We start from the raw sequence: 27,336 nt of genomic DNA on the forward strand, positions 1-27,336 counted from the left end.
CCAGGAAGTACCAACGACCGGATTTGGTGTGTGGTAGTAACAGGTAAATGTACTTTTTTTTTTTTAATTATTTGAATATATATGAGTGCTTGTGTATAAATACACAAACAATACACATATGCTTTCAATTGTGTAATTTAAGTGATCTAGGTAGCTCTGTTTTGGAAGTTCAGTTAACGCTAGAAATGTGCTTTGGAGTTTGTACGTGCTTTGTCTCTAGGGGCCACCGTATATATTTATATATAAACATATATAAATAAAACCACTTTTTTTACATTAGTAATTCCTTTTGTGCATTATTTTATATTGTTGTTAATAATAAATTAATTAAAGCAACAAAACAACCTGAAGAGCCGGTTGGGAGCCGAAAGAGCCGGCTCTTTTTAGTGAGCCGAGCCGAAAGAGCCGGTTCTCTAAAAAGAGCCGGAAATCCCATCACTAAGTCACTCACCAAAATGAATCGGCTTTTGGGTCATTTGAGTCACTGAGTCAGTTGCCCACACAGTGCAAAAAATGTACATATTTACTCAAACTTAATTTGTTTCTCTTTTCATGTATATCCTATTGCTAAGATGAGTGACTGAAAAAGAAAAACAACTATTTTTATAGAGCAAAAAAATTAACATTTCTAAAGGGAACATTTATTTTATTTTATTAGTATCTTCCTCAAATGTGTCAAATATATATTTTCTCATCTAAATGTCCACTGAGCTGTGAGCCAGGGGGCAGTAATGCCACCAACCAAGAAGAAGAAGAAGAAGCTGTGAGCCAGGAGGGAGGGGGTGAGTGAGTGATTCGTTCATGCTACGATTCAGCACAGGGAGGGAGGGGGTGAGTAACTCAAATGTGCTGTTAGCATGTTAGCAGAGCGATGCTACTGTGAACTGAGCTATTGTCTTGATGTGAGCTTCTACTCAGGGTTTTTTCTTCCAGTTGAGAGCAGAAATGTTTTTGTTAAGAAACTGGCTGTTGTTTTTTCCACACAATTTTAATTATAAGCTAGATATATTTCTACTCATTAAATTAGTTTGCTAACAGTAACAGGGATGAGTCAGTGAATGAGTTAGTTGGGCTTGTGAATCTTGATTCTCGAGTATTGAACGATTCGTTCATGATTTGCACATCACTACTTGGGGGTACATCCATTTTCTTTCAATACAAAGATATTAACCGCCTGGCTTGCAGGAGTCCAAAGTCAATTAATTTTAGCTGTCTGGAGCTAAAATCACAGTTCTTTGGATTTATACCCAACACACACATATTTGCTTCAACAGGTATATTTACTCCAACAATCTTACATAGAGTTTGCGTGATTGATTTCCAGTACTGCTGTAATTTTGGACAGCTCTGTTGCACAGTGCAACAGAGTGCCCTTCTCGTCTAAACACTTACTGCAACTATCTGGGATGACAGGCGACCAGCGATTCAGTTCTACTGGGGTTATGTAAGTTCTCATCAATCACTTATATTGGAGGAGTTTCATCCTTGCATTAATTGATTGTCTTTGAGCTTTTAAACATGCAGTTTAAAAGATATTTAAAAAATGTTTTTTGGGGATGCTGTATATTTGGCATAGCTGATCAAATGTAAGAAGGTTGCCATCCTTATAAAGATCTGCCACCTTCTGCCCAGATTGTGAAACCCCCATCGGCTCTTCCTGCTTTAAAACATGTGTTGCCCCAAATAGGTGAAAAACAAGAGACAGAATCTTATCTCCCATATACTGATGGGCCCTATACCAAACATCTATATTGTTGTTTAAAAAGGGTTATTTGTCTTTTTTTTGTTTTGTTTTGTTTTGTTTTGTTTTTTGGGCTTGCAGAATATAAATACAGATTTAATTGAAGATTTGTTACTGATGTTTGTTCAATTTGTATCCAGGCTGGGGGTGTCTCAGTGGAAAAGTAGAACATGGCTGAGCGCAGTTGTGCAGACCAGTAATACAGTCTAAGATTGGGTAGTTGTAACCTCCGTCTTTCATATCGCAGGTACAACAAGCAAAGTCTTAGTCCAGGTTTTTTGTTAATCCAAATAAATCAATTAAAGATACTGTTTAGCTTATCAAAGAATTCTTTTGGAAGAAGCAGAAGAAGTGACTGGAAGAGATATAAAAATTTGGGTAATATGTTCATTTTAATCATGTTTATACGGCCTGAAGTGTTCGATTTAATGACTTCACATCTTGATATATATTTATAAACTATTCTGCTTTCTTTTTGGAATTTGTATCTTTTCTTGTTCAAGAAGAATCAGAATCAGAACACTTTAATAATCCCTAACAAGAGTACCATTTATCAATTTATTTGAAACTTGTTCAGTGTGAGAAGAAAAATAGCAAAAAAAAAGAAAGAAAGAAAGAAAGAAAAAGAAATAATAATAAAATAAAAAGAAAATTTTCCCCAGTATCAGGAATGGCTCTTATAAACAATAGTATGAATGACATTCCTGGCATCATCACTCTGTTAGAAGAAACTGATGCCGTAAACTCAGAGAAAGACTTCAGGAAACAGCTAGAGATAACAAACCAACTGTCATGGTCTGGCAGTCCTCGCTGGTCGACCTGCCTTTGTGATGGCTCCCCTCCCGGTCCCCTGCTTCCTCCTTTATGTGTACGTGTGTGTTTGTGTGTGTGTATCCAGCATGCCAGTTTATGGGCATCACCATGCCGGCAGGTTTTTCCCACGCTGAAGCAAGTCTCACAGGCTGACGCTGCTCATCCTCGTCAGTGGGCCTCTACTTAACCGTGTGGCCGAGCTTCAGTCGATGCTGGCTCATTGAGTTACGTAGTCAGTACATCCTCAGCTCTGAGGTGAAACTATCTTTGCTGGTGTTTGTGAGCACGCCAAACTGATCGTCACGTCTTGTTAGGAACCTGGAGAGGAGTGTGTGGGAGTTTTCACCATTCACGCCACGGACCGCGAGCATTCTTCGGGAGTCGGGAGCACGTTGACGGAAGCCTCGTCTTTAGAAACGATCACGTATTGTTCATATTCTCACTGTAAATAAACGCACTCTTTGACCAGAAATTTGGGTCTCCTTCTTGCCACAAGCCCTGACACAAACATTAGCTCTTGCTAATGTTTTGTTAAAACTTATTTAATATATTTATTATACAGCAAGTATAAGTACGCAAAGGCGCTTGGTAACACAAGTGTCACTCCTAATTTTTGTCGCGCATGCATACCTGTGTACCAGTTATGTGCACCCATGTTTATTATATTTGTTATACAGCATAATAGGATTTTCAGTATTATACAGGGTTTATTGTGGCTGTATTTCAAAACACTTTAAATGTAGATGCACTTTGTAGAGCAATGTGAATGAGGGGAAATTCAACACACATGAAGGTGACAGTAATTAGAGCTGCAGTGATATGTGTACAGTGCCAGTTCACAATAATAGTCATCTCAATGTGTTTTATATAGTAACGTTAACAGGGAGGAATAAGAGGACAGGGAAGAAAGAAGGAAAGAGGAAGACAGAGAGATGACAAACAACAAGAGAACCAAAACACAAAGAGGAGAGTAGATAAATGGTCATGACACACGGGACCAAACGCATGTTTCATTAGGAAGTGAAAACTGGAGAACGTTTCCACTCTTAACCTTTTGTATTGCAACATTAAAGAAATGCATTTAATGTGAATGCAACATCTGCTTCAGCATAAAAGGAGCAAGTTTATGTTCTGCAAAATGTCCTTACAGACGATAAGACTTTTTTGAGTAGTACTAAAAGGTATATTAATGTAAAATGCTGACCTATCTTCCCCTGTTTCCATTCTGGTTACCTACTGACAATAATATACAGCACCACTATGACACATTGGCAGTAATGTGAACTCTCAGCACTGTCGGGGGACACTTTTCTAGAGTTTCACAGGGAACAATGTTAAAAATGATCTGGATCAAGAATGTGGCCTTTTGGAGGGTTGATGGAGGACAACACTGAAGAGGACTAAAGGCGGAGCGTTTGGGGAGAATGCTGAAGAGAAAAGCAGGAAGAAGAGGTCGGCACAGCTATCAGATTATGCCTCAAGGCTTCTCGTGTTCTCTCATCTCTCCCTCAAGTCTCCTGCTTCACCCCAGCACCTCCCACACTCCACCAACCTGTCTGCCCTGAGCATCAGTAAAAGAGACCACAAATACTCCAGCCACACACTCTTAGGGGCACTTCTGATGCACTGTGTGAGGGCCTGAGATGGGTTTTGTAATTGCAAATCAACTCTTTAATTCAGGCTTCGTGAAACTGGAGGACTTCTGAGAGGTTTTATTAATGGGGTAAATTATTCATAGAGGCACAGACACACATGGTACACAAACCAGAGGTCAGGAGCTGCTGAGAGGCAAGCACCACTGAGGATCCTGAAGTGTGAAGTGTTTGCAGTTGCATGCAAGAATATTATTTTATTATTTGTATCAGCAGCGTTGGGGGTTCTCTTCTCACAGATAATCTCATGAATCTTAAATTGAGTGTTGAATACTGGAGAGATCCCCGTGAGTCAGTAATTATTTGAAGAAAAAGAAGAAACGATTACAGTCACAATAACTCTCTGAGTGTACTGGATGAGTACTGTTAAACCTGAAAAGTTAAGTTCAGGTTTAACAGTTAGAGAATATTAGACTGTGTTCTGATCATGATCATATCACAGTTTCACATGAGCTACAACCACGGAGAGCTCAGATATTATTGTTCTTATTTTAACATTTGTTGTTAGATGTCCCCAAAACAGACCAGTATGACTGCAGAGGTTCAACAGTTGATACATTCATAAAACCAGTGAGTTAAACAGGTGACCCAGACACAGTGTGTCAAACAAAATCAAAGGATGAGGGCGGCATGTGTCTGTATGCTGACTCAGGCACAGATTTAAGATTAACATCATCCTCATCACATCTCTAAAATGCTGTTAGTGGTTTAAATCAGTGAGTGCTTCCTAAAATTAAATTGGGGCCACTGCTTTTTGTAAACTGGTGTAAAAGAAGGTGTTTAAGCTGCTTAAGCAGCTGGATATCATCTGATAGTGGTCTTAATATGAAATATATTTTAATTCAAAGATCTTTTGAATTCATCTTCAGAAGATTTTCATATACTGCTGTTTTAAACACAACACTGTTCAGAGTTAGCAGTTACCCCCTGCAATTTTGTGGAAACCACAAATACCATCCACAATTGCGTGTTTTTCGCAGTGATATAAATATCATTTTCCATATGTTTTATTGCTAAGTTATTAAGAAGAATAAAATTTACTAAATAAATTGTGGGCATGAAAGTGTGAATGTGTCTTTAGACGTCCGTCTCTCTCTGTTAGCCTTACTTTCTAGGGTGGTTTGTACTCCACCTCTTGTCCTGTGGTAGCTGGGATAGGTTCCAGTGGAAGAGAGTGGATGGATGAATGGATAAATAAATATTAATGTAAATTCAGCAAAATTTCCATGTAAAATATAATATTGTACTATATTGTACTATAGCGAGAACAGGAAGCAACCACATAGGAAAGATGCAGTCCAGCGCTCTTGCATTATAACGTGCATTATGTTTCACTGAGGCAGTAAAAAGTCAGCAACCATCCAGATACGAAGGTAAAGGTATATTTAAATATTTGATTCATCTGTGAAATAAATTTCAGTTTTTAACCTTTCAAGCATGAATAATAAAAAAGAAGAATGCTGATTCTATTTATTTTCCTGTATGTCGCAACCAGTGCAAATATTTGAATTTGAAATCGGACTTATCCAGTCCGAGTGAAATTTCCTGGTGTGGAAATTTCAGATTCACCATGTCGTGAGGTGGATTAATGAGTGGATGTTTAGCTCGCTCCTGGCATACAGTTTGATGTAATTCATGATGGTCACCCCACTCCTGAATCCATATCCACATCCATTCTTTGTGATGAGCTGAGGAGGTTGAGGCCTGTGCAAAACAGCAGCGGGAACAGAATATTCTGGTATATTGTTGTGAGCTTTCTTTGAAGCTGTCCTCCAGCGTTATCTTCCACAGTCCCATTGAGTTTATGATACTTAGTTCAGTATTAGCCTTCACACTGCCAGGCACTCCAGTATCCATGTGTGGGGCATTGAGTTGTAAGCTTTCTTGTACTCAGTCGCTGCATTGATAGAGCGGTGCACCAGGACTTTGGAACAGGTTGGTCTGCCTTGTTGGTACTGCTCTGTCAGCCTGGAGCTGGTGTCTTTGACCTTTGGTGTTCTTTTCAATGCATTTCTGTTCTGCTCATGTACTGACTTATGTGTCTACCCAGCTTGTTTGCTACAATGCTTGAGGGGCTTGTTGCAGAGAGGCACATAGGTTAGGTTTGGGGAGGCCGTGGCTTTAGAAACCCTTCTTTCTGATAAAGGCTACAGTTAGGGCAGGATGAGGTAAGGTTAAGGTATTTGTGTTGCTATTGGTTCAGGTATGGTATGCTGCTGAAGTTCTCATTAGGACTGAGGATTTCCCTCGTTTAATTCCCCATGTGTTTATACGCCACTGTGGCATGTCATTATCTTTGATCTAGTCTCTCCTGTACTTTGTGTTTTTCAATTTTGTTGTTCATGGTCTCCGACCCTGCAGCTGGCAGCTGAGACAACTGTAATTGTGAACTGACCCTCTATAAATAAAAATTAATTGAAGAATTAAAAACAAAGGTATTGACAGTAACCTGGCTGTGTTAGAGAAGCATGATAAAGAGGACAGTCTACAATAAACAACACAGTTTAAATTAAAGTGCCAAAGACACCTGGTGAGGGCCTTATACTATGAGGAGCTTTACCATAATGAAGCTGTGCATGTCTGTCATAGGTCCAAGAGCACAGGTGAAGGTCTACACAGACATTACTGATGGGCATTTTGATCATTTATGTTCCCTGCTACATTGACCCTTTCATTTTGTGTGTTATCTCATCATCCCATTGCCACATATACAGAACCTCTGAGTGCACAAACACATAAATATTGAAGACACAGAACCTTTTCAAGCCCCTCTTCCTTCAGACTGATTACATCAAGGTCAAAGTCTGTTCTCAGGCCATTGGTCCGGTTGAAAGTGATTCTCCCCGTCAAGCCATCCCAGTGAGCCTAAAGAGAGAAGGCAGAGAGACAGAAAATAGAAGAGGAGACATTCAACCAACAGTATAAGTCTGTTGTTTCACTTTTAAATATATTCTTGATGTTGAAGCTGCAGACTAAGCGGAATAAAAAGTTTTTCTATTTCTCCCTTTTCCACAGAGCCTTTCTGTACACTCTTGTCTGCCATCAAGGTGCCTGCACAGACTTTGTAACTGCATTTATAACAGTGGGGAGGCAATTACCCAATCTTTACAGATGTTTAGGGATGTGATAGAATAAGATGTAGCATGAAAGTGGTTCAGAGTAGAGACGGCTTTTGCTCAGGCACAGCAAGTCATCACAGTACTTCTCCACCTGGAAGTCGGGGACTTCGAGGCCTATCTTTAGTAAGATGAGTGGGAGTCACAAATCTGGAAGTTACTCATTCAGCTGCATGAAATCATTTGTCATACTCCTTTGACTCAGTGTCTGGTACCTCCGCGATGATACCGCTGCTGTTCACAGACATATGGACATGTTACTCAAGTGGAGATTATTATATGTATGTCAAAAATGGTGTTATAAATATAACACAATTAATAGAATCAGGCAACACACAGAAATAAACAGTTATTTAAGTATTATAGAAGAAAACTTTATAACTGAAACTGACAAAAACCATACTTAGAGTCTGCAACAAACAAATGGTAATGTCATGGTCACTGGTTTTGGCTCCAGGGCTTTGAAGCGCTTAGCATTTGAGATCCATTTTTATTATTCATCCCTTGCCACCTTAGCATGTTGAAGGGGTCTGTGTGCCCTAGTGATCCCAGGATGCATGTGATCATGGGTATTTGCCCTTGATAAGGTCTCCCAAGGCAAACTGGTCCTGGGTGACAGAGGAGTAGCACTTCACAATACTCCTATGGAGATAACAACATGGGATATTGTTACTCTGCCTGGTATCAGGGTTACCAGGGCCGTATCCCTCAAAGCAGGGTTTTAGGGAGAGTGTCTGGTAGTCAGACCTTAACCAATGGGGACCAGACAGATGGAGCCCAAAGAAGCTGATGATGAAGCACTGAAAAATCACTGTACAGTTAGGCCCATATATTTGGGCACTGGCACAAGTTTTGTCTTTTTTTCTGTTTACTGAAACATATTCCAGTTATGTTAAATAATGGACATGGACTTACTGTGCAGACTCTCAGCTTTCATTTGAGGGTATCCACATTCAAACTGGATGACGTGTTTAGGAGTTTCAGCTCCTCAACATGTGTCATCTTCTTTTTAAAGGGAGCAAAAGTAATTGGACAACTGTCTCAAATGCTCTTTCATGGGCAGGTGTGGGCAGTTCCTTTGTTATGTCATTATCGATTAAGCAGATAAAAAGCCTGGAGTTGATTTGAGGTGTGGTGCTTGCATTTGGAAGATTTTGCTGTGAACAGACAACATGTGGTCAAAGGAGCTCTCCGTGCAGGTGAAACAAGCCATACTTAAGCTGCGGAAATAAAACAAAAAACACATCTAAGAATTTGCTACAATAGTGGGAGTGGCAAAATCTACAGTTTGGTGCATCCTAAGAAAGAAAGAGAACACTTGTGAAATCAGCAACGCAAAAAGGCAAAGATTGCCATGGAATTCACAGCGGTGGATGATCACAGAATCATTTCCAAGGTGAAGAGAAACCTCTTCACAGCAGCCAACCAAGTGAACAATACTCTCCAGAAGGTAGGCGTATAGATATACAAGTCTACCATAAAGAGAAGACTACATGAAAGTAAATACAGAGGGTTCACTGCAAGGTGCAAGACACTCATAAGCCTCAAGAACAGAAAGCCTAGATCAGACTTTGCTAAAAATAAATAAATAAATAAAAATCCAAAAAAACCAGCATAGTTCTGGAAAAATATTCTTGAGACAGATGAAACCAACATCAACCTCTACCAGAATAATGGCAAGAAAAAAGTATGGAGAAAGTATGGACAGCTCGTGATTTAAAGCACACCACATCATCTGTAAAACATGGTGGAGGCAGTGTGATGGCTTGGGCCTGCATGGCTGCCGGTGGCACTGGAACACTTGCATTGTAATGCGACATGAGACAGATGCAGCCAAACTAAGTCTGAGGTTTTCAGAGACCTGCAAACCAGCATCTAGTGATGTCCATGAGTTCAAGACTTCAGGCTGTCATTGCCAGCAAAGGGTTTTCAACCAAATATTAGAAATGAAAATTTTATTTTTATTTTAGTCCAATTACTTTTGAGCCCCTGAAATTAAGGGATAGTGTTATAAAATGCTTTAGTTCCTATATTAATATTTTTGTTGAACCCAGTAAAATATAGCTGAGAGTCTGTACGTCAACTGCATCTGGGTTTTTTCATGAAAAATTAATTGTGGTAATGTAGAGATTCAAAATTAGAAAAATGTCGTCTCTGTTCAAAAAGTTATGGACCTAACTGTTAGAATGAGTCCATTTACCAGTACATTTACAATAATGGTTCAATTTACCTAACCTTTATGAAGTCACTGGGTAGGGTGTTCGAGGGTGCCCCCATCTGAGGACTAAATTATGCTACAAGGAATTTCAACAGTCATTTAGGCAATGACGTTGAGCCCTGGAGGGGTCTGACTGGGAGTAACGGCTGAACCACACTGGTGCTCTGCTATTGGACTTTCTGCCAGTTTGGATTTAATTTGGTGCAATGACAAGTTGAATTTAAATCTCTGTGAAAGACAAAAAACAATGATTTATTCTAACCTGGCAATGATATATAGCAGCAGCAGCAACACTCCATAACGAACTAAATTTGTATTTGGTCAATTATTTCTTTGTTGTAAATGGACTGGTTCTTATACAGTGCTTGTCTTTGCTACCTGAGCACTCAAAGCACTTCATGCAAATTGCGTCATTCTCACACATACACTTTTTTTCCATGCCTTTTTCTTTTTTCTTTTTCTTTTTTTTTTTTTTTTACCAAAGTCCTTTTTAGCTAACCTTTAGGCGTATTGCACATTTAAACTCCGATGAATGTATGAGAGCATCTTGGGGTTAGTATCTTGCCCAAGGATATTTCGCATGCAGGAGCAGCTAATGATTGAACCACTGGCCTTCCAATTAATAGATGACCTGCTCTAACTCCCTAGCTACAGAAACCCCTTTACACACTTGTAACAATGCTTCTTGGGAAAAAGCCTTGTACCATTGTAAAGCCTGTTTGTTTTCTCTTGAATGGTAACGCATTTGTAAGGAAAATACATTTGTGGGTTAAGCAGCAGAGTTGAGTATGTGGTTTGTGCCCATTAGAAACTTGCCAAATCTTTGTTGCCAATAGCAAACAGCATATTTCGCTATTGAATATTTTACTTGGGAGTAAGGGAGTGGATGGGCGTATTGGCAGATGGACTGATGTAGGGTCTGCAGTGATGTTGACACTACATGCTTTCTGTTACTGCAAAAACCTGAGCATAAGAGTGAAGCGTTGATTCACTGGTTGATCTGTGTTCCTACTGTTAACTATGGTCAAATGACTTAAGTAGTGACTGAAACAATGAGATAGCAAATACAAGCAGCCTATATGAAGCAGTAGAAAAAGATTCAGCTGAAGGGGTTAAGCGCTCAGTCTTAGAGATAGGATAAGAAGCTGTGCCATTCGGAGGGGCTTAGAGTAGAGCCGCTATTTCTCCAACAAATAGTAGCCTATTTAGGTGATTTGGGTGTCTGGCTAGGATGCCTCCTCCTAAGAGCTCCTCCTACCAAAGGGGAGGAGGCCTTGGGTCAGATCCAGGACATGCTGGCTTGGGAACACCTTGGTGTTCTCTTGAAGAGATTGAGGAGGCGGACAGGGAGAGGGAGATCTGGGTGTCCTGGCTTATACTTGGCCTGATCCACACCACACCACTAGGATCTACAGTAACAACATCAAATTGGCATTCGGGCTAGAGACGTGTACTCAGATGATAACTAAGAGAGGAAAAGAAGTTAGAACTGAGGGTTAGAACTGCCTTCTGGTTTGTACTACCAGAAGGCAGTATTGCTGACATCGAGGACACCTACAAGTATCTGGGAATCCCACAACTAATTAGGAACCAGGACAAGTCTGCTAGAAAAGCCACCAAAGTCACCAAATACCTGCAGAGAGTAGGCAAGTCCTGAAGAGTCCGCTGGATGGGAATAACAAGATCTGGGCAATCATCACTTACGACTTGCCAGTTTTTAAATACCCTGCTGGGTTAAGGGCTATTTGATCAAGAAGGAGAGTTATGGAGTGTTAGGCTTGTTCTATGTCTATGAGCTTTCAGGAATTCTGTGTTTCCTGAGAAATTTTTATTTTTCCTTCATGGTACTGCCTTCCTTGGGAAAAAATGTAACTTTATGCATTTCAATTGATAAAAGACCATACTCCATAGAAGCTGTTTGAACATTCATGCTAGTAATGTAGGAAATGCTACTTCAATAATAGGAGAGATCTCTTGGAAGACTTGAACATATTTACTGAGATATAGAAAGGAATGAATTTGCCAAATAGGCTGCAATGAGCCATCATGGCATATTGGAATCCCAGTGGTGATAGGCTTTAGGACAGGGTCCTCTAGTCTAAGATGCTGGTGGTGGCGAAGAAAAGTAAGGCTTGGATGGAGCTCTGACTTGAACTGACTTTCCCCCTTTTAAGTTGGTTGCTCGTACAGAACAGATGGTCTACTGATGAACCTAAGACTGAACTGAAGGGAGGACTATCTCTGGAATGCTGACTGAACAAGAGATTGGTATGGGGATCGTGCTGTATATGCTCACCAGAGCTTAACCCTCTGGGGTCGACAGACGTGCCGGCGCGTTGAAATCACGTGACCAGAGTCTTGGAGTCTTCACACACCCCCATTCTCTGCGGCCTGTTGGAGCGGGTGGGGGGGGGCTAGGAGGAGGAGTTGGTCGTCCGATTGGGGTCTGGAATGTGGGGCCTCCCTGCTGCTGCCGCCGAGTTGGGGCGGTCTGCTTCTCTCCACCCCAGGGAAAAGGGTAACACTACCTGGGTCTGGGTGCAGTTTCCCCCTCCAGGGGCAAGGGTACCTAGACCTGGGGTATAGAGTACGCTTGGGGAGTGTGATTGTGTGTACAGTGTCTCTTTATGTCTGTCTCCACGTTGGTTGAGTGTTGAGTAATTGCATATGAGAGCATGAGGGTGGGAATGGATGTTTGTATCTGTGTGTGCCTGTATGTCTGTGTCTATATGTCAGGTTGGGTATCAGACGCCACCTCTCTGGGGACATCTCAGGCCCTCCAAGGTTTGGAGGCCTATCTCCCCCCACCACTCCCCCTGCCAGTGGCAGACGCCCTCAGACATCGGTGCGTTGGTGGTTCTTTGTGTCCGGGGATGGGCGCCCAGGTACACACCGGCTCACTCCTTGGTGGCTGCTCATCGGGGCCTGGAGCCTGGGGCTCGCTCAGGCCACTTCGGGGATGGGGTGCCCTCGGCCTCTCGGCCCGGGGCTCGGTCACTCTGGCACAGCTGGCTGCCGGCGGAGCTCATGGGCAACCCTCCCCCCGGCTTCTGCTCCGCGGCTGCTGAGTGACCCCTCATCTGGGGCTCTCCTCAACTCTTTCTGGGATAGGGGCGCGGCTGCCCCTCTGTTGGTCTTCCTTGGTCTCTTGTGTTTGATATATGTATTTTTTGTCTGCTTATTTTGTTGGTTTTTGTTTTTTGCCCTTTATCCCCGTCCCTCTTCCCCGCTGTTTTTTTTTTCCCGCTTTCTTTCTCCCTTTTCTTTTCCTCATTCAAGTCTGTCCCGTATCTAGCAAGTGAAAATAAAATAAAATAAACAATAAAAGGTGAATCAAATAGACCATTACGGCAAGGCTGGGATGGTCCATTTGGTAAAGTAAATCCGTTGGGCATCTTTCTTCGCCTTTAGACAATAATTCTGATGGCAAAAGAGCCAAACGGGACAGGCAAAAAAAAAAGAAAAAAAAGAAAAAGAAATCACGTGACCAATTTAAGATGACACAGCTACAAGATGCAGCGACCCAGAGTCTCCGTTTCAACTGGGGTTGAAAGTGCGGACTTCAATCTATAAACCAGTTTTTAAATTGTGTTGATAGGCCAAGTAAAACCAGAGTCATTTTTTTCTGAGCAAAACAGTGGTGTTTACAGCGGGAAGAATCGGTAAAAACTGCGTTTTCTAAGGACAGCGCTAGCAAACACTCTCCGCTTCCGAGTGAAAAAAGAAAAAGAAAAAACACCCCTTCCCTATTGGTGTTAAATTCTGCTATGTCAACCAATCAAAAATTGATATGGCAACATGTGGCATTTGGTTGTTTAGGAAGAGGGGGGAGTTTTAGGAGTGACGCCAGTGAGAGAAAGCGGGCGAGCGAAAGAAAGAGAGAGAGTTTTCATATGTGAGACATTAGTGACGTTTAGTGTGTTTGGAGGCTGTAGTTATTGTGTAGTGTAGTCAATGTTTTGTTTTGTGTGTCAGTTCTTCTAGTGAATGTCACATTTGCTCCAAAAAAGCCACCAAAGGCAGATTCCAGTGTCTCCACATGGCAAACAGGACTGATACACCTCCTGCTGTCAGACCTGCAGGGTTTAGGCCTGTGCTGTTCTCCTCTGTCTTATAATATAATTGGTGCACTTTAGAGCATATGGACATTACTTTTATTTTTATAGGCGAAAGGATGAAAACGCGATGGTAAAGTGGGGGGTGGGGTAAACAATGGTAAGTATGGCTACCATTAGTTTGCGAGGTAGATAAAAAGGCCTGCACTGAAAGGACACTTAAAGGTGTAACGTCTGGCCTGGTAGCTCCACTGAAACATCAGGGATTAGTAGATGGAGCCAGGCCTCAGTTACAATCAGTACGCAACGCTTCCAGACAAAGCGGTTGTAGTAAGTCTCTGATTGTAGCTCCTCCATTTTGTTTGCGAGGAGTCTTGCGTTGGTGAGGAAGATGGATGAAAGCAGAGGTTTGTGTTGTTGTTTTCTCAGCTAGATGCGATAGTCAGCTCTGCATCCCCGCTTTTGTTTTCTCTCCCTCCACCGTCAGCATTGCTTGTTGTTCACGACAATAACCCAGGGAGCGCCCGGTGGTCTCACAATCTCGGGTAGGATACTTTGGTCCAATCTGAAGTAAAGTCTGGGTTCAGGCTGAGACCAGTATCTGTCAGTATATGACGACTGAAAGTGATCAGTGTTGCAGGAAGACACAACAAAATTGCACAAAAACACGAAGACAAAGTGCACAATAGCTGGAAGTGCGGTGGCACTGCATACGTCTATGTTTTCTATAAAGATGCTGGTCCACGGTATCCATTTCATGCTTTGCCTCTCCAAAACGTGAAATGGACACACATACAGAAGTTTCAGTACCAGCAGAGAGAGACGATATATTTAAAGCCAAGAAGTCACTATTGAGCAGGAAGGTATAAAGTACATTCCAGGGTCCAAAATTGAGAGAAACAATTAAGCTATCTGGCTAGAATGTATTCAAATGTAAATGTGTACATAATGTCTGTTTAAATAATTTGCAATGATTATTTTCATGTTGGCTTTAAATAAAATATCTGCCTGTGCTGCTCCTGCAGCTTACTACAACTTCGACATGTGTTTCCATTTCATGATTCAGAGAGAGAAAGTACAATAAGGAGACGGTGGACTGGAATGTCTATTACACGTTTTGGCGAGGGGCTGACTATATTTGTGTAAGTCACAGTTAAGTCCTGTGTGCTGACCTTTGCCTTTACCCCACAATATGGTCTCCAAAACCAATGTGGTTCAAACATACTCTGTGGTTCAAAGCATGAAATATATGTGAAAAGGCAAACAGAGAGCTAATAATGACTGCAAAGGTATTCCAAAAGTGACCTTAGAAAAACGAAATGTACTTGCAATTGCACAGCACTGAGACATGCCCTTTTCATTCATACTCAAGGCACACTTCTTAAAGTGTCTTCAGTTTGGTAACTGTATTTATTGTACGAATTAATTAAATTGGTATACAGTCACTTGATTAGTTACATTTAGGGCCATATGTTTTTGATTTGATTTATTTGATTTTTTTATTATAAGTGTTCAAGTGGTAAAAAAAAACCTGTAAGGAGTTAGTCATTTGTATATGTAAGTCCCAACAGTTTCTGCTGAGCGAAAATTGGATAACATCTTGGAGAAGCTCACGGCGGTCTTGAGTTCTCGGAATCTGCTCTTTGAGCGCTCAAGATTTATACCATCATGGAGAAGCTCACGGCTCTCCAACGGGAGATTGAGAGACCAGTGTCGGACTGCTAGAACAGCTTTGAAATTCACATGAGTTGTTCCCACTAAAGTAAAAACCACCATCATCTCATGCAGCTACCACTTCGGTGCCAGCTGCGGTCTCAAGGCTGGAGCTGAACAAAAACACCCTGATAACAGACTGTGCTTAGACTGTTCTTCCTATCCTATGCAAGGCCACCTGGGTTGGCTGGAAGACTGTTTACTTAGCCTGGCAGGGCGAAGGACACTGTCTCAGCTGAACTCTGGACACACACGCACGCACGCACACACACACATATATACACATGCAGATTTACACTCATGCCCCCTCCCCTTCCAAACGCCTTCAACGCTTATTCCCTCCCGATGCTGACGGTGGATCAAAGGGGACCAGCGCATATGCTGCAGGCCCGGATGCGCTGTCTACACGGGCTGTCTCTCACCTTTTACCTATCCCTGTTGCTTGTCATGTGTTTCTATGGTATACTGACAGTCATGTGCTTTTTGTGCTGGGGTGTTTTTTTTCTGCTCTCAAACTGTTTTCCCATTAGGAGCTCAGTCTGAGTGGAGTTTTTTTTTCTCCTCCTCTCACCTCATGTTATGTATTTTCGTTGTTTTTCCTATCAGCCTACCTCTCTGACATGTCTCCCAATGTGATGTTTGTGTAAAGATTGGTCAGAAGGTTCCTTTGTAAGTGTGCATGCGGCATTAGCGTGCTGCCTGCTGTAACCTATAATTTCCTTCGGGATTAATAAAGTATTCTGATTCTGATTCTGATTCTTGGCCCCCTAGCATGTAAGTTCACATTACCCCTATTTTACTCTCTAAAACAAATTCTAACATGGACTGGGAGCTGACGTAAAGTTTTCGTAATGCTTTTTCTGCCAAAGTGCTTTCTATCTAACATTCATACACAAGTATACTCCAATGGATGGATTTGGGGTCGCTATAGCTTAGGTGGTAGAGCAGGTCACCTACTAACCGGAAGGTTGGTGTTTCAATCCCAGTCTGCTTGCCAAATATCCTTGGGCAAGATACTACCCCGAACTATCTAAGAACCAGTTCATTTACTATTTAACCTTTGGAGTTCAACTTGGGCTTAGTATCTTGCCCAAGGATACTTTGGCAAGCACACTGGAAACACCAGAGTCACTTTTTAAAAACAAACAAACAAGGAACCCTTTTCTGTTTAACCACGCCTTCTGATGACAGAAGAAAATTCACGTGGAAGATTTAGTTACGGTTATACGCAGTCCCCCTCATTAATTATTTATTTATTTAGCATACTGGTCGTACATGTTTCAGATGAAACACATTTTAATTTTCGACAAAAATAATAAGATTAAATACAAAAGGCAGTTTTAATAATGAATTCTTTTACCAAGAGAAAGCCATCTAAACTCACCTGGCCCTTTATGGAAAACACAACCTAATAACTATTTGTGCCACCATTGGCAGAAATAACATATAGTATGTATAATATACATGCCAGATAACTGGCAATGAATCTTTCACATTGCTGTGAAGGAATTTTGGTCCACTGTTATTTGCAAAAACTTTTTTAATTCAGCCACTCATAGGTGTTTTACTTCACACTATATAAAAATATCAGCTTTTGTCATAACAGAAAAATTACACAGAAAAAGAGATACAGAACATAGAAATATTTATTGCCAGATGCAAACATAATTAAACCAATAAATAGTATTTATTGATTTAATCCGGTAACAGCAGTGTTTTATAGGGATTTAAATTTTCCATGGAAATGCCGATTCATTTGGGTTTTTTCTTGATGACAGAGAGCCACCTCTTCACTTGATCACCTAATTACCCCGAGGAGCTGCTCTGAGTATTCATTAAATGAGAAGGAGATGGAGACTATCCACTGCTTCTTTCATTTCAGCTGTGTTCACCTGTGTGAAAGCAAAGCACCAAACAGCCTGACTATGTTGTTGAAGTTAGGAGCACGTTGGAAGAAACCTGACTGGATGCTGATTTGTTTGCCTAAAGACCACAGACTACAAACCAGAGAAAGGTTGAACCTGGTTCCTAGGGTGAATCTTAAAAATCTCAGAAACATCTTCCCGTAGTATTAGTTGAAGATGAATGAAGCCAGATAACACACACCAATTAGTTAAACTGCAGTAATGTCTTAAAGACATAAAGACCTGGATGGCCGCTAACTTTCTGCTTCTTAATTCAGATCAAACTGAGGTTATTGTACTCGGCCCTGAAAATCTTAGAAATATGGTATCTAACCAGATTCTTACTCTGGATGGCATTACCTTGGCCTCCAGTAACACTGTGAGGAACGTCTTGACCACAATTTGTCCTTCAATGCATATTTTTAAACAAATATGCAGTTTTTTTTCTGCTTGCACAATATCTCTATCTCAGAGAGTGCTGAAAACTGATTCATGCATGTATTACTTCTAGGCTGGACTACTGTAAATTAGTATATCTGGATGTCCTAAAAACTCCCTGGAAAGTCTTTAGTTGACTCAAAATGCTTCATGACAAGGTCTAGAAAGACAGAGCATATTTCTCATATACGGACTTCTTTTCGCTGGCCCCCTGTTAAATCTAGAATCAAATTTAAAATCATGTCTGTGAAGGTTCTCAGTTATCCTAGCCATCCAAAGCCAGAAGCTTTGAAATGTTATAGATGACCGAGTTGATCATGCAGACAATCGGTCTTATAGGTACATCCTGTTTATGTATCTTTGGTAAACCATACAGACTTGGTGTAGCCTGGGTATAGCCTGTGGTATGAGGTCTGGTCTTGTTCTAACTGCTTCAGACAGTCTATCACCCTCTTCCTGTAGCCACTTCCTGGGTCTCGTTTCAGGGGCTCATAAGTATTTTCGTCACTGAGCGGTGACAAAATTTTCTCATGATAGTCTTTCTGAATGAGCAAAACTGTGCACCTACCCTTGTCTGCAGGAAGGATGATAATGTTGTTGTCATCACTAAGTGATGTGAGTGCCTTCCTCTCCTCCATGCTGATGTTGGATGCTGGGGGCTTTGCATTGTCGAGACAGGCTGAAACTTTCGTCCGTAATTGCTCTGCTTCCACGTCTACAATGTTGTTGTTTCAAATTGCTGTTTCACTAGCTGGGCCCACGTCCTCATTTTAGGTTTGACTGCATTTTAGTAAGTAAAGGTGAATGCTTGGACATGAATTGAGCTGCAGTTTGGGGAAGGACTCGAAGGGGACTGACAGATCCCCAAAGAAGGCATCCCCTAGAAGCAGTAATAACTGAGCGATACGAAGGATGAAGACGTCAGCGGAATAATTTGATTTTCGATTCGACTTATTTATACAGCACCGAGCCACAGTGACAGACGCCTCGAGACCCTGCAATGATGTCTAGAGGAAAACCCAACAACCATATGACCCCCTATGAGCAAGCACTTAGCAGAGGAGGGATGAGTAGCTGAGAACCTGGCAACTCGGTGCCGAAGCACACTGCATATTGTCACCGAGGGATGGAGAAATGGCGACTTGGTGCCCCTTTTTGTGTGTGTGTGTGTGTGTGTGTGTGTGTGTGTGTGTGTGTGTGTGTGGTCTTTGCTGAGAAACTGGCAGTACGGTGGTAGGAAGCTTGCTGCTGCGTTTGCGAATGGCGGATAGGGAAGAACCGGGGATCTAGTTGCCAATTTGCTTAAGCATTTAGCGAAAGGAGGGATGGAAACATCACGATGATGGAGAACAGTAGAGAGTATGGAGCTAGCAACAGATTTCCAGCTTGCATGAAATGGTGTTAGTAGGAAGGAGAACAGAGCTGATCTTCCCCCTGCTACCTGGCGCTGGCGGGTGGGTGGAGCTACAAAGTACGCTGTAGCTTTTGCTGTTGGAGCTGAAATTTGTTTGGAAGCTTGGGTTTGGAGCTGACGTCCGTCGACTTTTTCGCTAACTCACACGGCCTGTTACCCATTTTGGAGCAACGTGAGAGGAGCTGTGAGTTCTGCTGGCGGGCGACCCCGCTGGTTTTCGCTTAAGTGGCGGGCAGCCGGAGTTACTTCATGGCCGGATTTAGCGGACATGAGACGACTGGCTTGATGGATTAGCAGACCGTATGTCGGGTGGCGAGAAAATTGCTAGGAGGTTGCAGAGCTTTAGTAGTTGTTCGTCTGACACGCTGACAGACGAGAGGGCGATTGTAGCAAATGGAACGGTGAGTAAAATTACGTCACTCCTGAAAGATAAGCTGTGTTTAAAGGCATTCAGCGAGAATGGACCTTCTTTGCACGTAAACGAGAATGAACAGCTTGCAGAACTGGGGGATCCTATATAGATGACAACCGAAAGAAGGGTGTTTGGAGGCGTGCTCCCGCTCCTGAAATTCCGTTACATAATCTCCAATTCTGTGGCTGTGGTCAGTTCCACTAGTGAGATTTATCTCAGTGTCACGGCAAAGTTCAACCCTTTTGCAAGGTTGCTTTTCTCTGCTTGGGTTACCTGTCAGAGAAATTCGTCACCCACCTGTCCATATCCTCTGTGTGGCATCCTTCTCTCTGCTGGCTGCTGAGGACACTCTGTATTTTGCTGTGGTTTCTGACACACAACAAGTAAGTCAAACTTCCTTTGTTGCCTGGGTTACAATTTTTTTTGCTGGGCCAGATGAGCCTTATCACTGAATTCAAACATCTTTTGATGAGTATTCTCATCTAGCATTGTAAATCTGTGTCGGATCTGCTCCTCTTTGGATTCTAGCATGTCAATGTTAAAATTTGTTTGTCTCAGCTGTGCTTTCTGGAGGATTTTAGTTGCCTGGAGGCCCTACACTGAAGAGCTCATTTGCAGACTTTTAGGAGTTATCATATTTTGTTTGCATCTGAGGCTGAATCTCAGCTGGTTCCTGTAATCAGCCTTCTTACATGCTGTTTGCTCATACTGACGAACTAGCTTTAGGGAGTGCTTGCCAAAGTGGGTTAAAATGTCTTGATGCATGCTCATCATCATCAAGGTAAGTTGGGAGAAATGTTTCATCATCATCCAGGTGACGTCTTCAGTCTCAGCTGACTGCAGGTTTCCCCAACCTTATAAACAGTACATTTGCATAATGACTGAAACCAGCCCACTGAATGAACAATGGGCTGGGAGGTCAGTTCCTTGATCATTAATATGCAAATTGTCATGACCATTGATCAACAACCACTGATCAATGACCATGAGGACCATTCACAGAGAGTTGGGGAATGGCTGCAATCACAGCATTGTAAGATTGTGGAAGATGTACCCTTAGGCCCCCTCCTCGATTCAGAGATGGTCTTTCCCTTTTCACATAAATGTGTACCATAAACCTACGCATACGGATCAGTATTTAAAGTTTGACTCTCATCATCCACTGGAGCATAAACTGGGTGTCATCAGGACGCTACAACACAGAGCGAACACCATCCCCACTGACACAGCAGCCAGGGAGGCAGAAGAACAGCACATCAAGAAGGCCCTGAGTAAATGTGGTTATCCCAGCTGGACTTTTGTCAAAGCTGGGAAGGCTCCTAAAGAAAGCTCCAGCCGATCCAGGAGAGAAGGACAACCGCTATCTAAGCAATAAGTGTAGTGATCCCGTATGTGTCAGGAGTCTATTTACACCTACAGGCCAGTGGACACTCTTTCAATGATGAGGATGTACACATCCTGGACAGGGAGGAACGCTGGTTTGAGCGCGGAGTCAAGGAGGCCATTTAAGTGAAAAGGGAAACACCATCTCTGAATCAAGGAGGGGGCCTAAGGGTACATCTGTCACCATCTTACAATGCTGTGATTGCAGCCATTCCCCAACTCTCTGCGAATGGTCCTCATGGTCATTGATCAGTGGTTGTTGATCAATGGTCTACGTCCAGATGAACAAAATCAATTTTGTGGGACTCCCTGAACAAGTTCCAGTAAGAATCACTGTGACAGACATCCACGAACACGTCTCCAGTATGAAGAGTTGGACAGCAGCAGGCCTCGACATGATTGGCTGAAAAAGCTGACTGCACTCGTCGAGTGTCTGGCAGCTAATGGATGAGAAACACCCAGAATGGCTGACAGAAGGCCAGTGAGATTATTGAGGAGACTGGCTGTGGACACCGACTACAGAATGGAGCAATCATCAGCCACCTCCTCTACATGAATGACATCAAACTGTATGCCAAGATTGAACGAGACATTGATTCACTGATCCAAACCACCAGGATATACAGCAATCACATTGGAATGTCATTTGGACTGCAGAAGTGTAGTCGGATGGTACCAAAGAGAGGGAAGGTAGTCAGAACTGAGAGGATCGTACTACCAGAAGACAACATTGTCCACCTTGAGGACAACTACAAGTACCTGGGAATTCCACAGGCAAATGGAAACCATGAAGAGGTTGCTAGGAAAGCGGCAACCACCAAATACCTGCAAAGAGGCACTAATCATGGCAGCACAGGAACTAGCTCAAAGTGTAAGATACATAGAGGCCAGGGTCTATCACATGAGATAAGACCCCATGTGTAGGCTGCCCCTGAGACAATCCAGCACATAACAGCAGGGTGCAAGATGCCAGCAAGCAGGGCATACATGGAACGCCATTACCAAGTGGACAGCAGAGTGTACAGGAACATCTGTGCTGAGTATGGACTGGAAGTCTTGAGGTCAAACAAACGTTTGGCTTCACTGCTTTTTCAAGTTTTTGGTTTTTGCCTCAGAACTCTCCCACTGATGTCATTAAGAAACCATTGTCCTGGGTTTCTTAATCCACAACTCAATATGTGATGTCCTGTTTAAAAAAATAAACCAATAATGCCTTGAGGGTCTGAATGCCAAACCAATGACTAATACTATTGAAGTTATGAAATATGTGGTGCAATCATGGGAATTATGTATACATTTCATACATTTCTTACAACTGTGTAGTAACTATCATCTGAATGCTTCTGTAAAGATTAGATGTAGCAAAGATTCTGTGGAAGAGAATATCTCAAAGATAGTGTTATGTGACAATCCTGTGACTGTGTACATCCCAATAAAAAATGCTTATGAAAGCCAGTGCATCAGATAACACTGTTTTCATAAATGCTAAAGCATACTAAAACCTGGATACTTAGTAAAGTTCAACTCAGGTCAATTCAATTAATTTCAAGGCACTTTTTGTATTAATTTGTTAGAATATTGTATATATTGTAAGAATAAAAGTACATCCGTGGTTCTCATGTGTTTGTCAACTCAATAGTCTCAGGATCTCTGCAAACTACAGGAGATTAGAGGGTTACCAAGTCCTAAATATAGGCTGATAATCTGCAAATTTTCCACAGATAGGAAGCTGTAGATTGTTCATCTGGCTTCACACATGCTCCAAACTCTGCAAAGCTGCAAACCGCTGGAGCAATTAACAGAAATTCAGATGATGCAGTGTCTTTGTTTCTGCCTGGATGATTAATGCTGAAATTCAGACAGCCGGCCCAAGATGGCTGCCCTCCTCAGGGGTGTAGGCATGTACAGACACTAGGAAAAATGATTTCCATATAAATAAATACACGGATAAATAATTTCTATTTATTCATATTCCCTTTCTTCTTGACTGCCTAAGCCTTATTTACATGCTGTTTCTGTCAGCTTTCCTGAGAGTGTGTGTTTTCTGTGTGAAGGTGCTGTGTATATTAAGGAGGAAGACAGAATGGAGAGCAGGTAGACGAGCATCTACCTCTTTGATGAGGGCCATGAAGCGGTTTCCAAAACGCCATGGCTTGTGTCGGTTGCACTGTAATGAGCTGACAGTGATCTGCTGAGACTGCTGCACAGCAACAGCCACCACGTGCACAGCATCATACATCAGTGCAGCATCCGTCTGCAAACCAAGACAAAGAGGGAGAAACGATCATTAACTGGGAATACAGCACATGACACATTAGCTCATACCACCAGCAAAGATTTGCTCAAAGTAAGGAAAATATCAATATTGTGACGCTCAAATCAACGCCTCACATCAAAGCTCACGTATAGATTTGCATATTTCATGCCATAGGCATGCCCCTGAATATTTTACTGCCAGTGTCTTATGAAGTGATAAGAGACTTCTGAAAGCGGCTTGCAAGAAGCAATATATTCTGACAGAGGAAACTAAATAGTAGTATGGGAATAAATCTGACATAAAAGAAGAATATTAAAACAAACTCGAGGATTTCCAAGTTCATGTGAACATACACTATATATCTTTAATTTTCATTGAAAAAAAGTGTATTAAATGAAATTTATTAATTGCAACTGTAAATCTTGCTTCTCAGTAGAACCTCCAAAAAAAAAAAAGGCAGAACAAGCAGACAATTCGAGATACACAAACCCGGTGAGGTTTCCAGTAATAAACGAGTAATGAATTATTATGTGTTTACATCCAACTAAGCTGTTCTTATGAAGAAAAGGTGAGTCGTTTGCAAAATAAAAAAGATGGGGAAAATAAAAAAAAAGAGCTTGAATAATATAAAAAATAAATAAGGTATGTAAAGAAGTGGAAAAACGAAAAGTCCTACACATATCTAAGCTCTGACAGGACCTGACTCCAGCAGTAGGGAACATGATGGCTGAAAGCCAAACAACACTTCTGTTTTAACGTTAGAAAGTTGAGCAGCCGCCGAGTAACCAACTGTCTTTTAAATGTGTATGATTGTAGGTAGGCTGGAACATATTGCAGCTCATAGAGCGCAAGAATCAAGGCACATCCTAAAGCTTTGGCCAGTACCTCAGAAGACCAACACAGAGAGACAGCCTCATGCTCTTACACCACAATTTAGAATCACCAGTTTACCTAACAAGCATGTCGATGAACTGTGGGAGCAAGCTGGATAATATCCATGTGCAAAGGCAACAGCTGATGAGGATATTGAAACCAGGAATCAAACTGCTGTGAGTTTGACTTACATCACGTGAGGCCTGTAACTGAGGGTTTGGGTAATGTTGTCATGGTGTTACTAACAGAATGTCTTTTTGTTTAGTGATTTGATTTAATACAGATACAACAAACCATTGAAACAAGTTAAATAAACAAGAAACAAAAGCTTGATATTTGCTGACAAAAGATTCACAGACTGTGTGTGGAAGACGTTACCGCCTCTATTTCTGTCAGTATATTTCTACATTAAATTCTTGACAGTAAACAGTCGGTCCAAATAGAAGACCACAGCTGAAGCTATCAGAAAGTGCCAGTCATCCACACTTCACAAATGAAGCCTATAATTCAGCAGTTCCTTGCGAAAAAAAAAAGGGTTAAATTAGCGTTTGTCTCGCTTGATTGAAAAGCAATCACAACAGCTCTCCTCAGTTGTTGCACAGAAATCGTACCCTAGGGTGCTTGGAAAGGCTTTGTCCTACTGGAAAAAAACAACAACAACAAACCTACCAAACCTGTTATTTTCCCACATTTGAGCCCTGATTGAGCATCACAGTGTTGCAGCTTAAGAATTCATGTGTGTTTTTGTTTGTTCATGTGTGGCTGTGTGCAGTTATATTCATATCTATAGGAACTGTCCAGGGATGCACTTAAATCAATGATAGTCAATGAGCTTTTCAAAATGCAAACTGGCTTGAGTGTGTGCCTGGAGGAGAGTGAGGTACTAATAATCTGTGGTAGAAGAAGGTGTTGAGGCAAATGGGAGTGTGAATTTATTTTAGTGTAGGTGTCAAATGGAGGCTGTTGATCTTGTGTGCTGGGGGTTAGCACACTCTAACACACTATTATTCTGAAGAGATAGGATGAGTATGATCCACTCTGATTACAGAACTGCTAATGCTTCACGTTAAAGCAGTGCAGTCTAACAGCAAATGGGAGATATGGGGGGTTTCTTCTTTTTCGACAGCATGAATTTTAAAAAAATGCATTTTCTTAAGGAAAATATTTTATGTATGCATCACACAGGTTGTCAAAGCAGCGGTGTGTCATTATGGCGACCAAGAAAGAGTCATAAAAGAAACAGCAATCATTGTAACATAAATGTAATTAAATTCAATGCAATTTTATTTATATAGCACGAAATCGCAACAACAGTCGCCTCAAGGCGCTTTATATTGTACAGTAGATTGTACAATAATAGATACAGAGAAAAACCCAACAATCATATGACCCCCTATGAGCAAGTGCTTTGGCGACAGTGGGAAGGAAAAACTCCCTTTTAACAGGAAGAAACCTCCGGCAGAACCAGGCTCAGGGAGGGGCGGGGCCATCTGCTGTAATTGGTTGGGGTGAAAGAAGGAAGACAGGATAAAGACATGCTGTGGAAGAGAGACAGAGGTTAATAACAGATATGATTCAATGCAGAGAGGTCTATTAACACATAGTGCATCATGGGAATCCCCGGCAGCCTACGTCTATTGCAGCATAACTAAGGGAGGATTCAGAGAGAAAACTTAATCTTATTAGGAAACAGTAATAGGAAAACAACTGAAGGCTTTTCAGGGAGTTTTCAGGACTTCCTGATAATAATGAATTACAGTAGTCCAGCCTGGAAGTAATAAATGCATGAACTAGTTTTTCAGCGTCACTCTGAGACAGGATATTTCTAATTTTAGAGATGTTGCACAAATGGAAGAAAGCAGTCTTACATATTTGTTTAATATGTGCGTTGAAGGACATGTCCTGGTCAAAAATGACTCCAAGGTTCCTCACAGTGTTACTGGAGGCCAAGGTAATGCCATCCAGAGTAGGAATCTGGTTAGATACCATATTTCTAAGATTTTCAGGACCGAGTACAATAACCTCAGTTTGATCTGAATTAAGAAGCAGAAAGTTAGCGGCCATCCAGGTCTTTATGTCTTTAAGACATTCCTGCAGTTTAACTGATTGGTGTGTGTTATCTGGCTTCATGGACAGATAGAGCTGGGTGTCATCTGCATAGCAGTGTAAATGTATGCTATGTCTTCTAATGATGCTGCCTAAGGGAAGCATGTATAATGTAAACAGAATTGGTCCTAGCACTGAACCCTGTGGAACACCATAATTAACCTCAGTGTGTGAAGAGGACTCTCCATTTACATGCACAAATTGGAGTCTATTAGATAGACATGATACAAACCACTGCAGTGCAGTACCTGTAATACCTACAGCGTGCTCTAATCGCTCTAATAGGATATTATGGTCGACAGTATCGAACGCTGCACTGAGGTCTAGCAGGACAAGCACAGAGATGAGTCCACTGTCAGAGGCCATAAGAAGATCATTTGTAACCTTCACTAAAGCTGTTTCTGTGCTGTGATGAGCTCTGAAACCTGACTGAAACTCTTCAAATAAGCCATTCCTCTGCAGATGATCTGTTAGCTGTTTGACAACTACTCTTTCAAGGATGTTTGATATGAAAGGAAGGTTGGAGATTGGCCTATAATTAGCTAAGACAGCTGGGTCTAGAGATTGCTTTTTAAGTAAGGGTTTAACTACAGCCAGCTTGAAGGCCTGTGGTACATAGCTGATTATTAGAGATAGGTTGATTATATTTAAGATTGAAGAATTAATTAATGGCAGGACTTCTTTGAGCAGTTTTGTAGGAATGGGGTCTAAAAGACACGTTGATGGTTTGGAGGAAGAAATTATTGACGTTAACTCAGAAAGATCGATTGGAGAAAAAGAGTCTAAATGAATATCAATGGTACTGAAAGTAGCTGTAGATAATATTACATCTGTGGGATGATTATTGGTAATTTTTTCTCTAATGATTAAAATGTTATTTGTGAAGAAGTTCATGAAGTCATTACTAGTTAACGTTAAAGGGATGGTTGGCTCAACAGAGCTCTGACTGTTTGTCAGCCTGGCTACAGAGCTGAAGAGAAACCTGGGGTTGTTCTTATTTTCTTCAATCAGTGACGAATAGTAAGATGTTCTGGCTTTGCGGAGGGCTTTCTTATAAAGCAACAAACTATTTCTCCAGGCTAAATGATGATCCTCTAAATTTGTGACACGCCATTTCCTCTCCAGCTTACGAGTTATCTGCTTTAGGCTACGTGTTTGAGAATTATACCACGGAGTCAGGGACTTCTGATTTGAGGCCTTAGTTTTCACCGGAGCTACAGTATCCAGAGTCGTACGTAGTG

At 41.6% G+C, this 27,336-nt stretch overlaps 1 protein-coding gene across 3 annotated transcripts in view; it reads right to left on the reverse strand.

Moving 5' to 3' along the window:
- grik2 (glutamate receptor, ionotropic, kainate 2) overlaps positions 1 to 27,336 on the reverse strand; it is a 348,416-nt gene that overhangs the window by 128,488 nt on the left and 192,592 nt on the right. For all 3 annotated transcript variants that reach the window (XM_063485023.1, XM_063485024.1, XM_063485022.1), the window contains exons 8-9: positions 22,970 to 23,113; positions 6,964 to 7,071 (exon numbers count right to left, since the gene is read on the reverse strand). In XM_063485023.1, the coding sequence (XP_063341093.1) occupies positions 6,964 to 7,071; positions 22,970 to 23,113 (252 nt within the window). The remainder of the gene's footprint in view (positions 1 to 6,963; positions 7,072 to 22,969; positions 23,114 to 27,336) is intronic.

This window comes from Pelmatolapia mariae, linkage group LG10_11, assembly GCF_036321145.2.
Source record: "Pelmatolapia mariae isolate MD_Pm_ZW linkage group LG10_11, Pm_UMD_F_2, whole genome shotgun sequence".
Taxonomy (NCBI): Eukaryota; Metazoa; Chordata; class Actinopteri; order Cichliformes; family Cichlidae; genus Pelmatolapia; species Pelmatolapia mariae.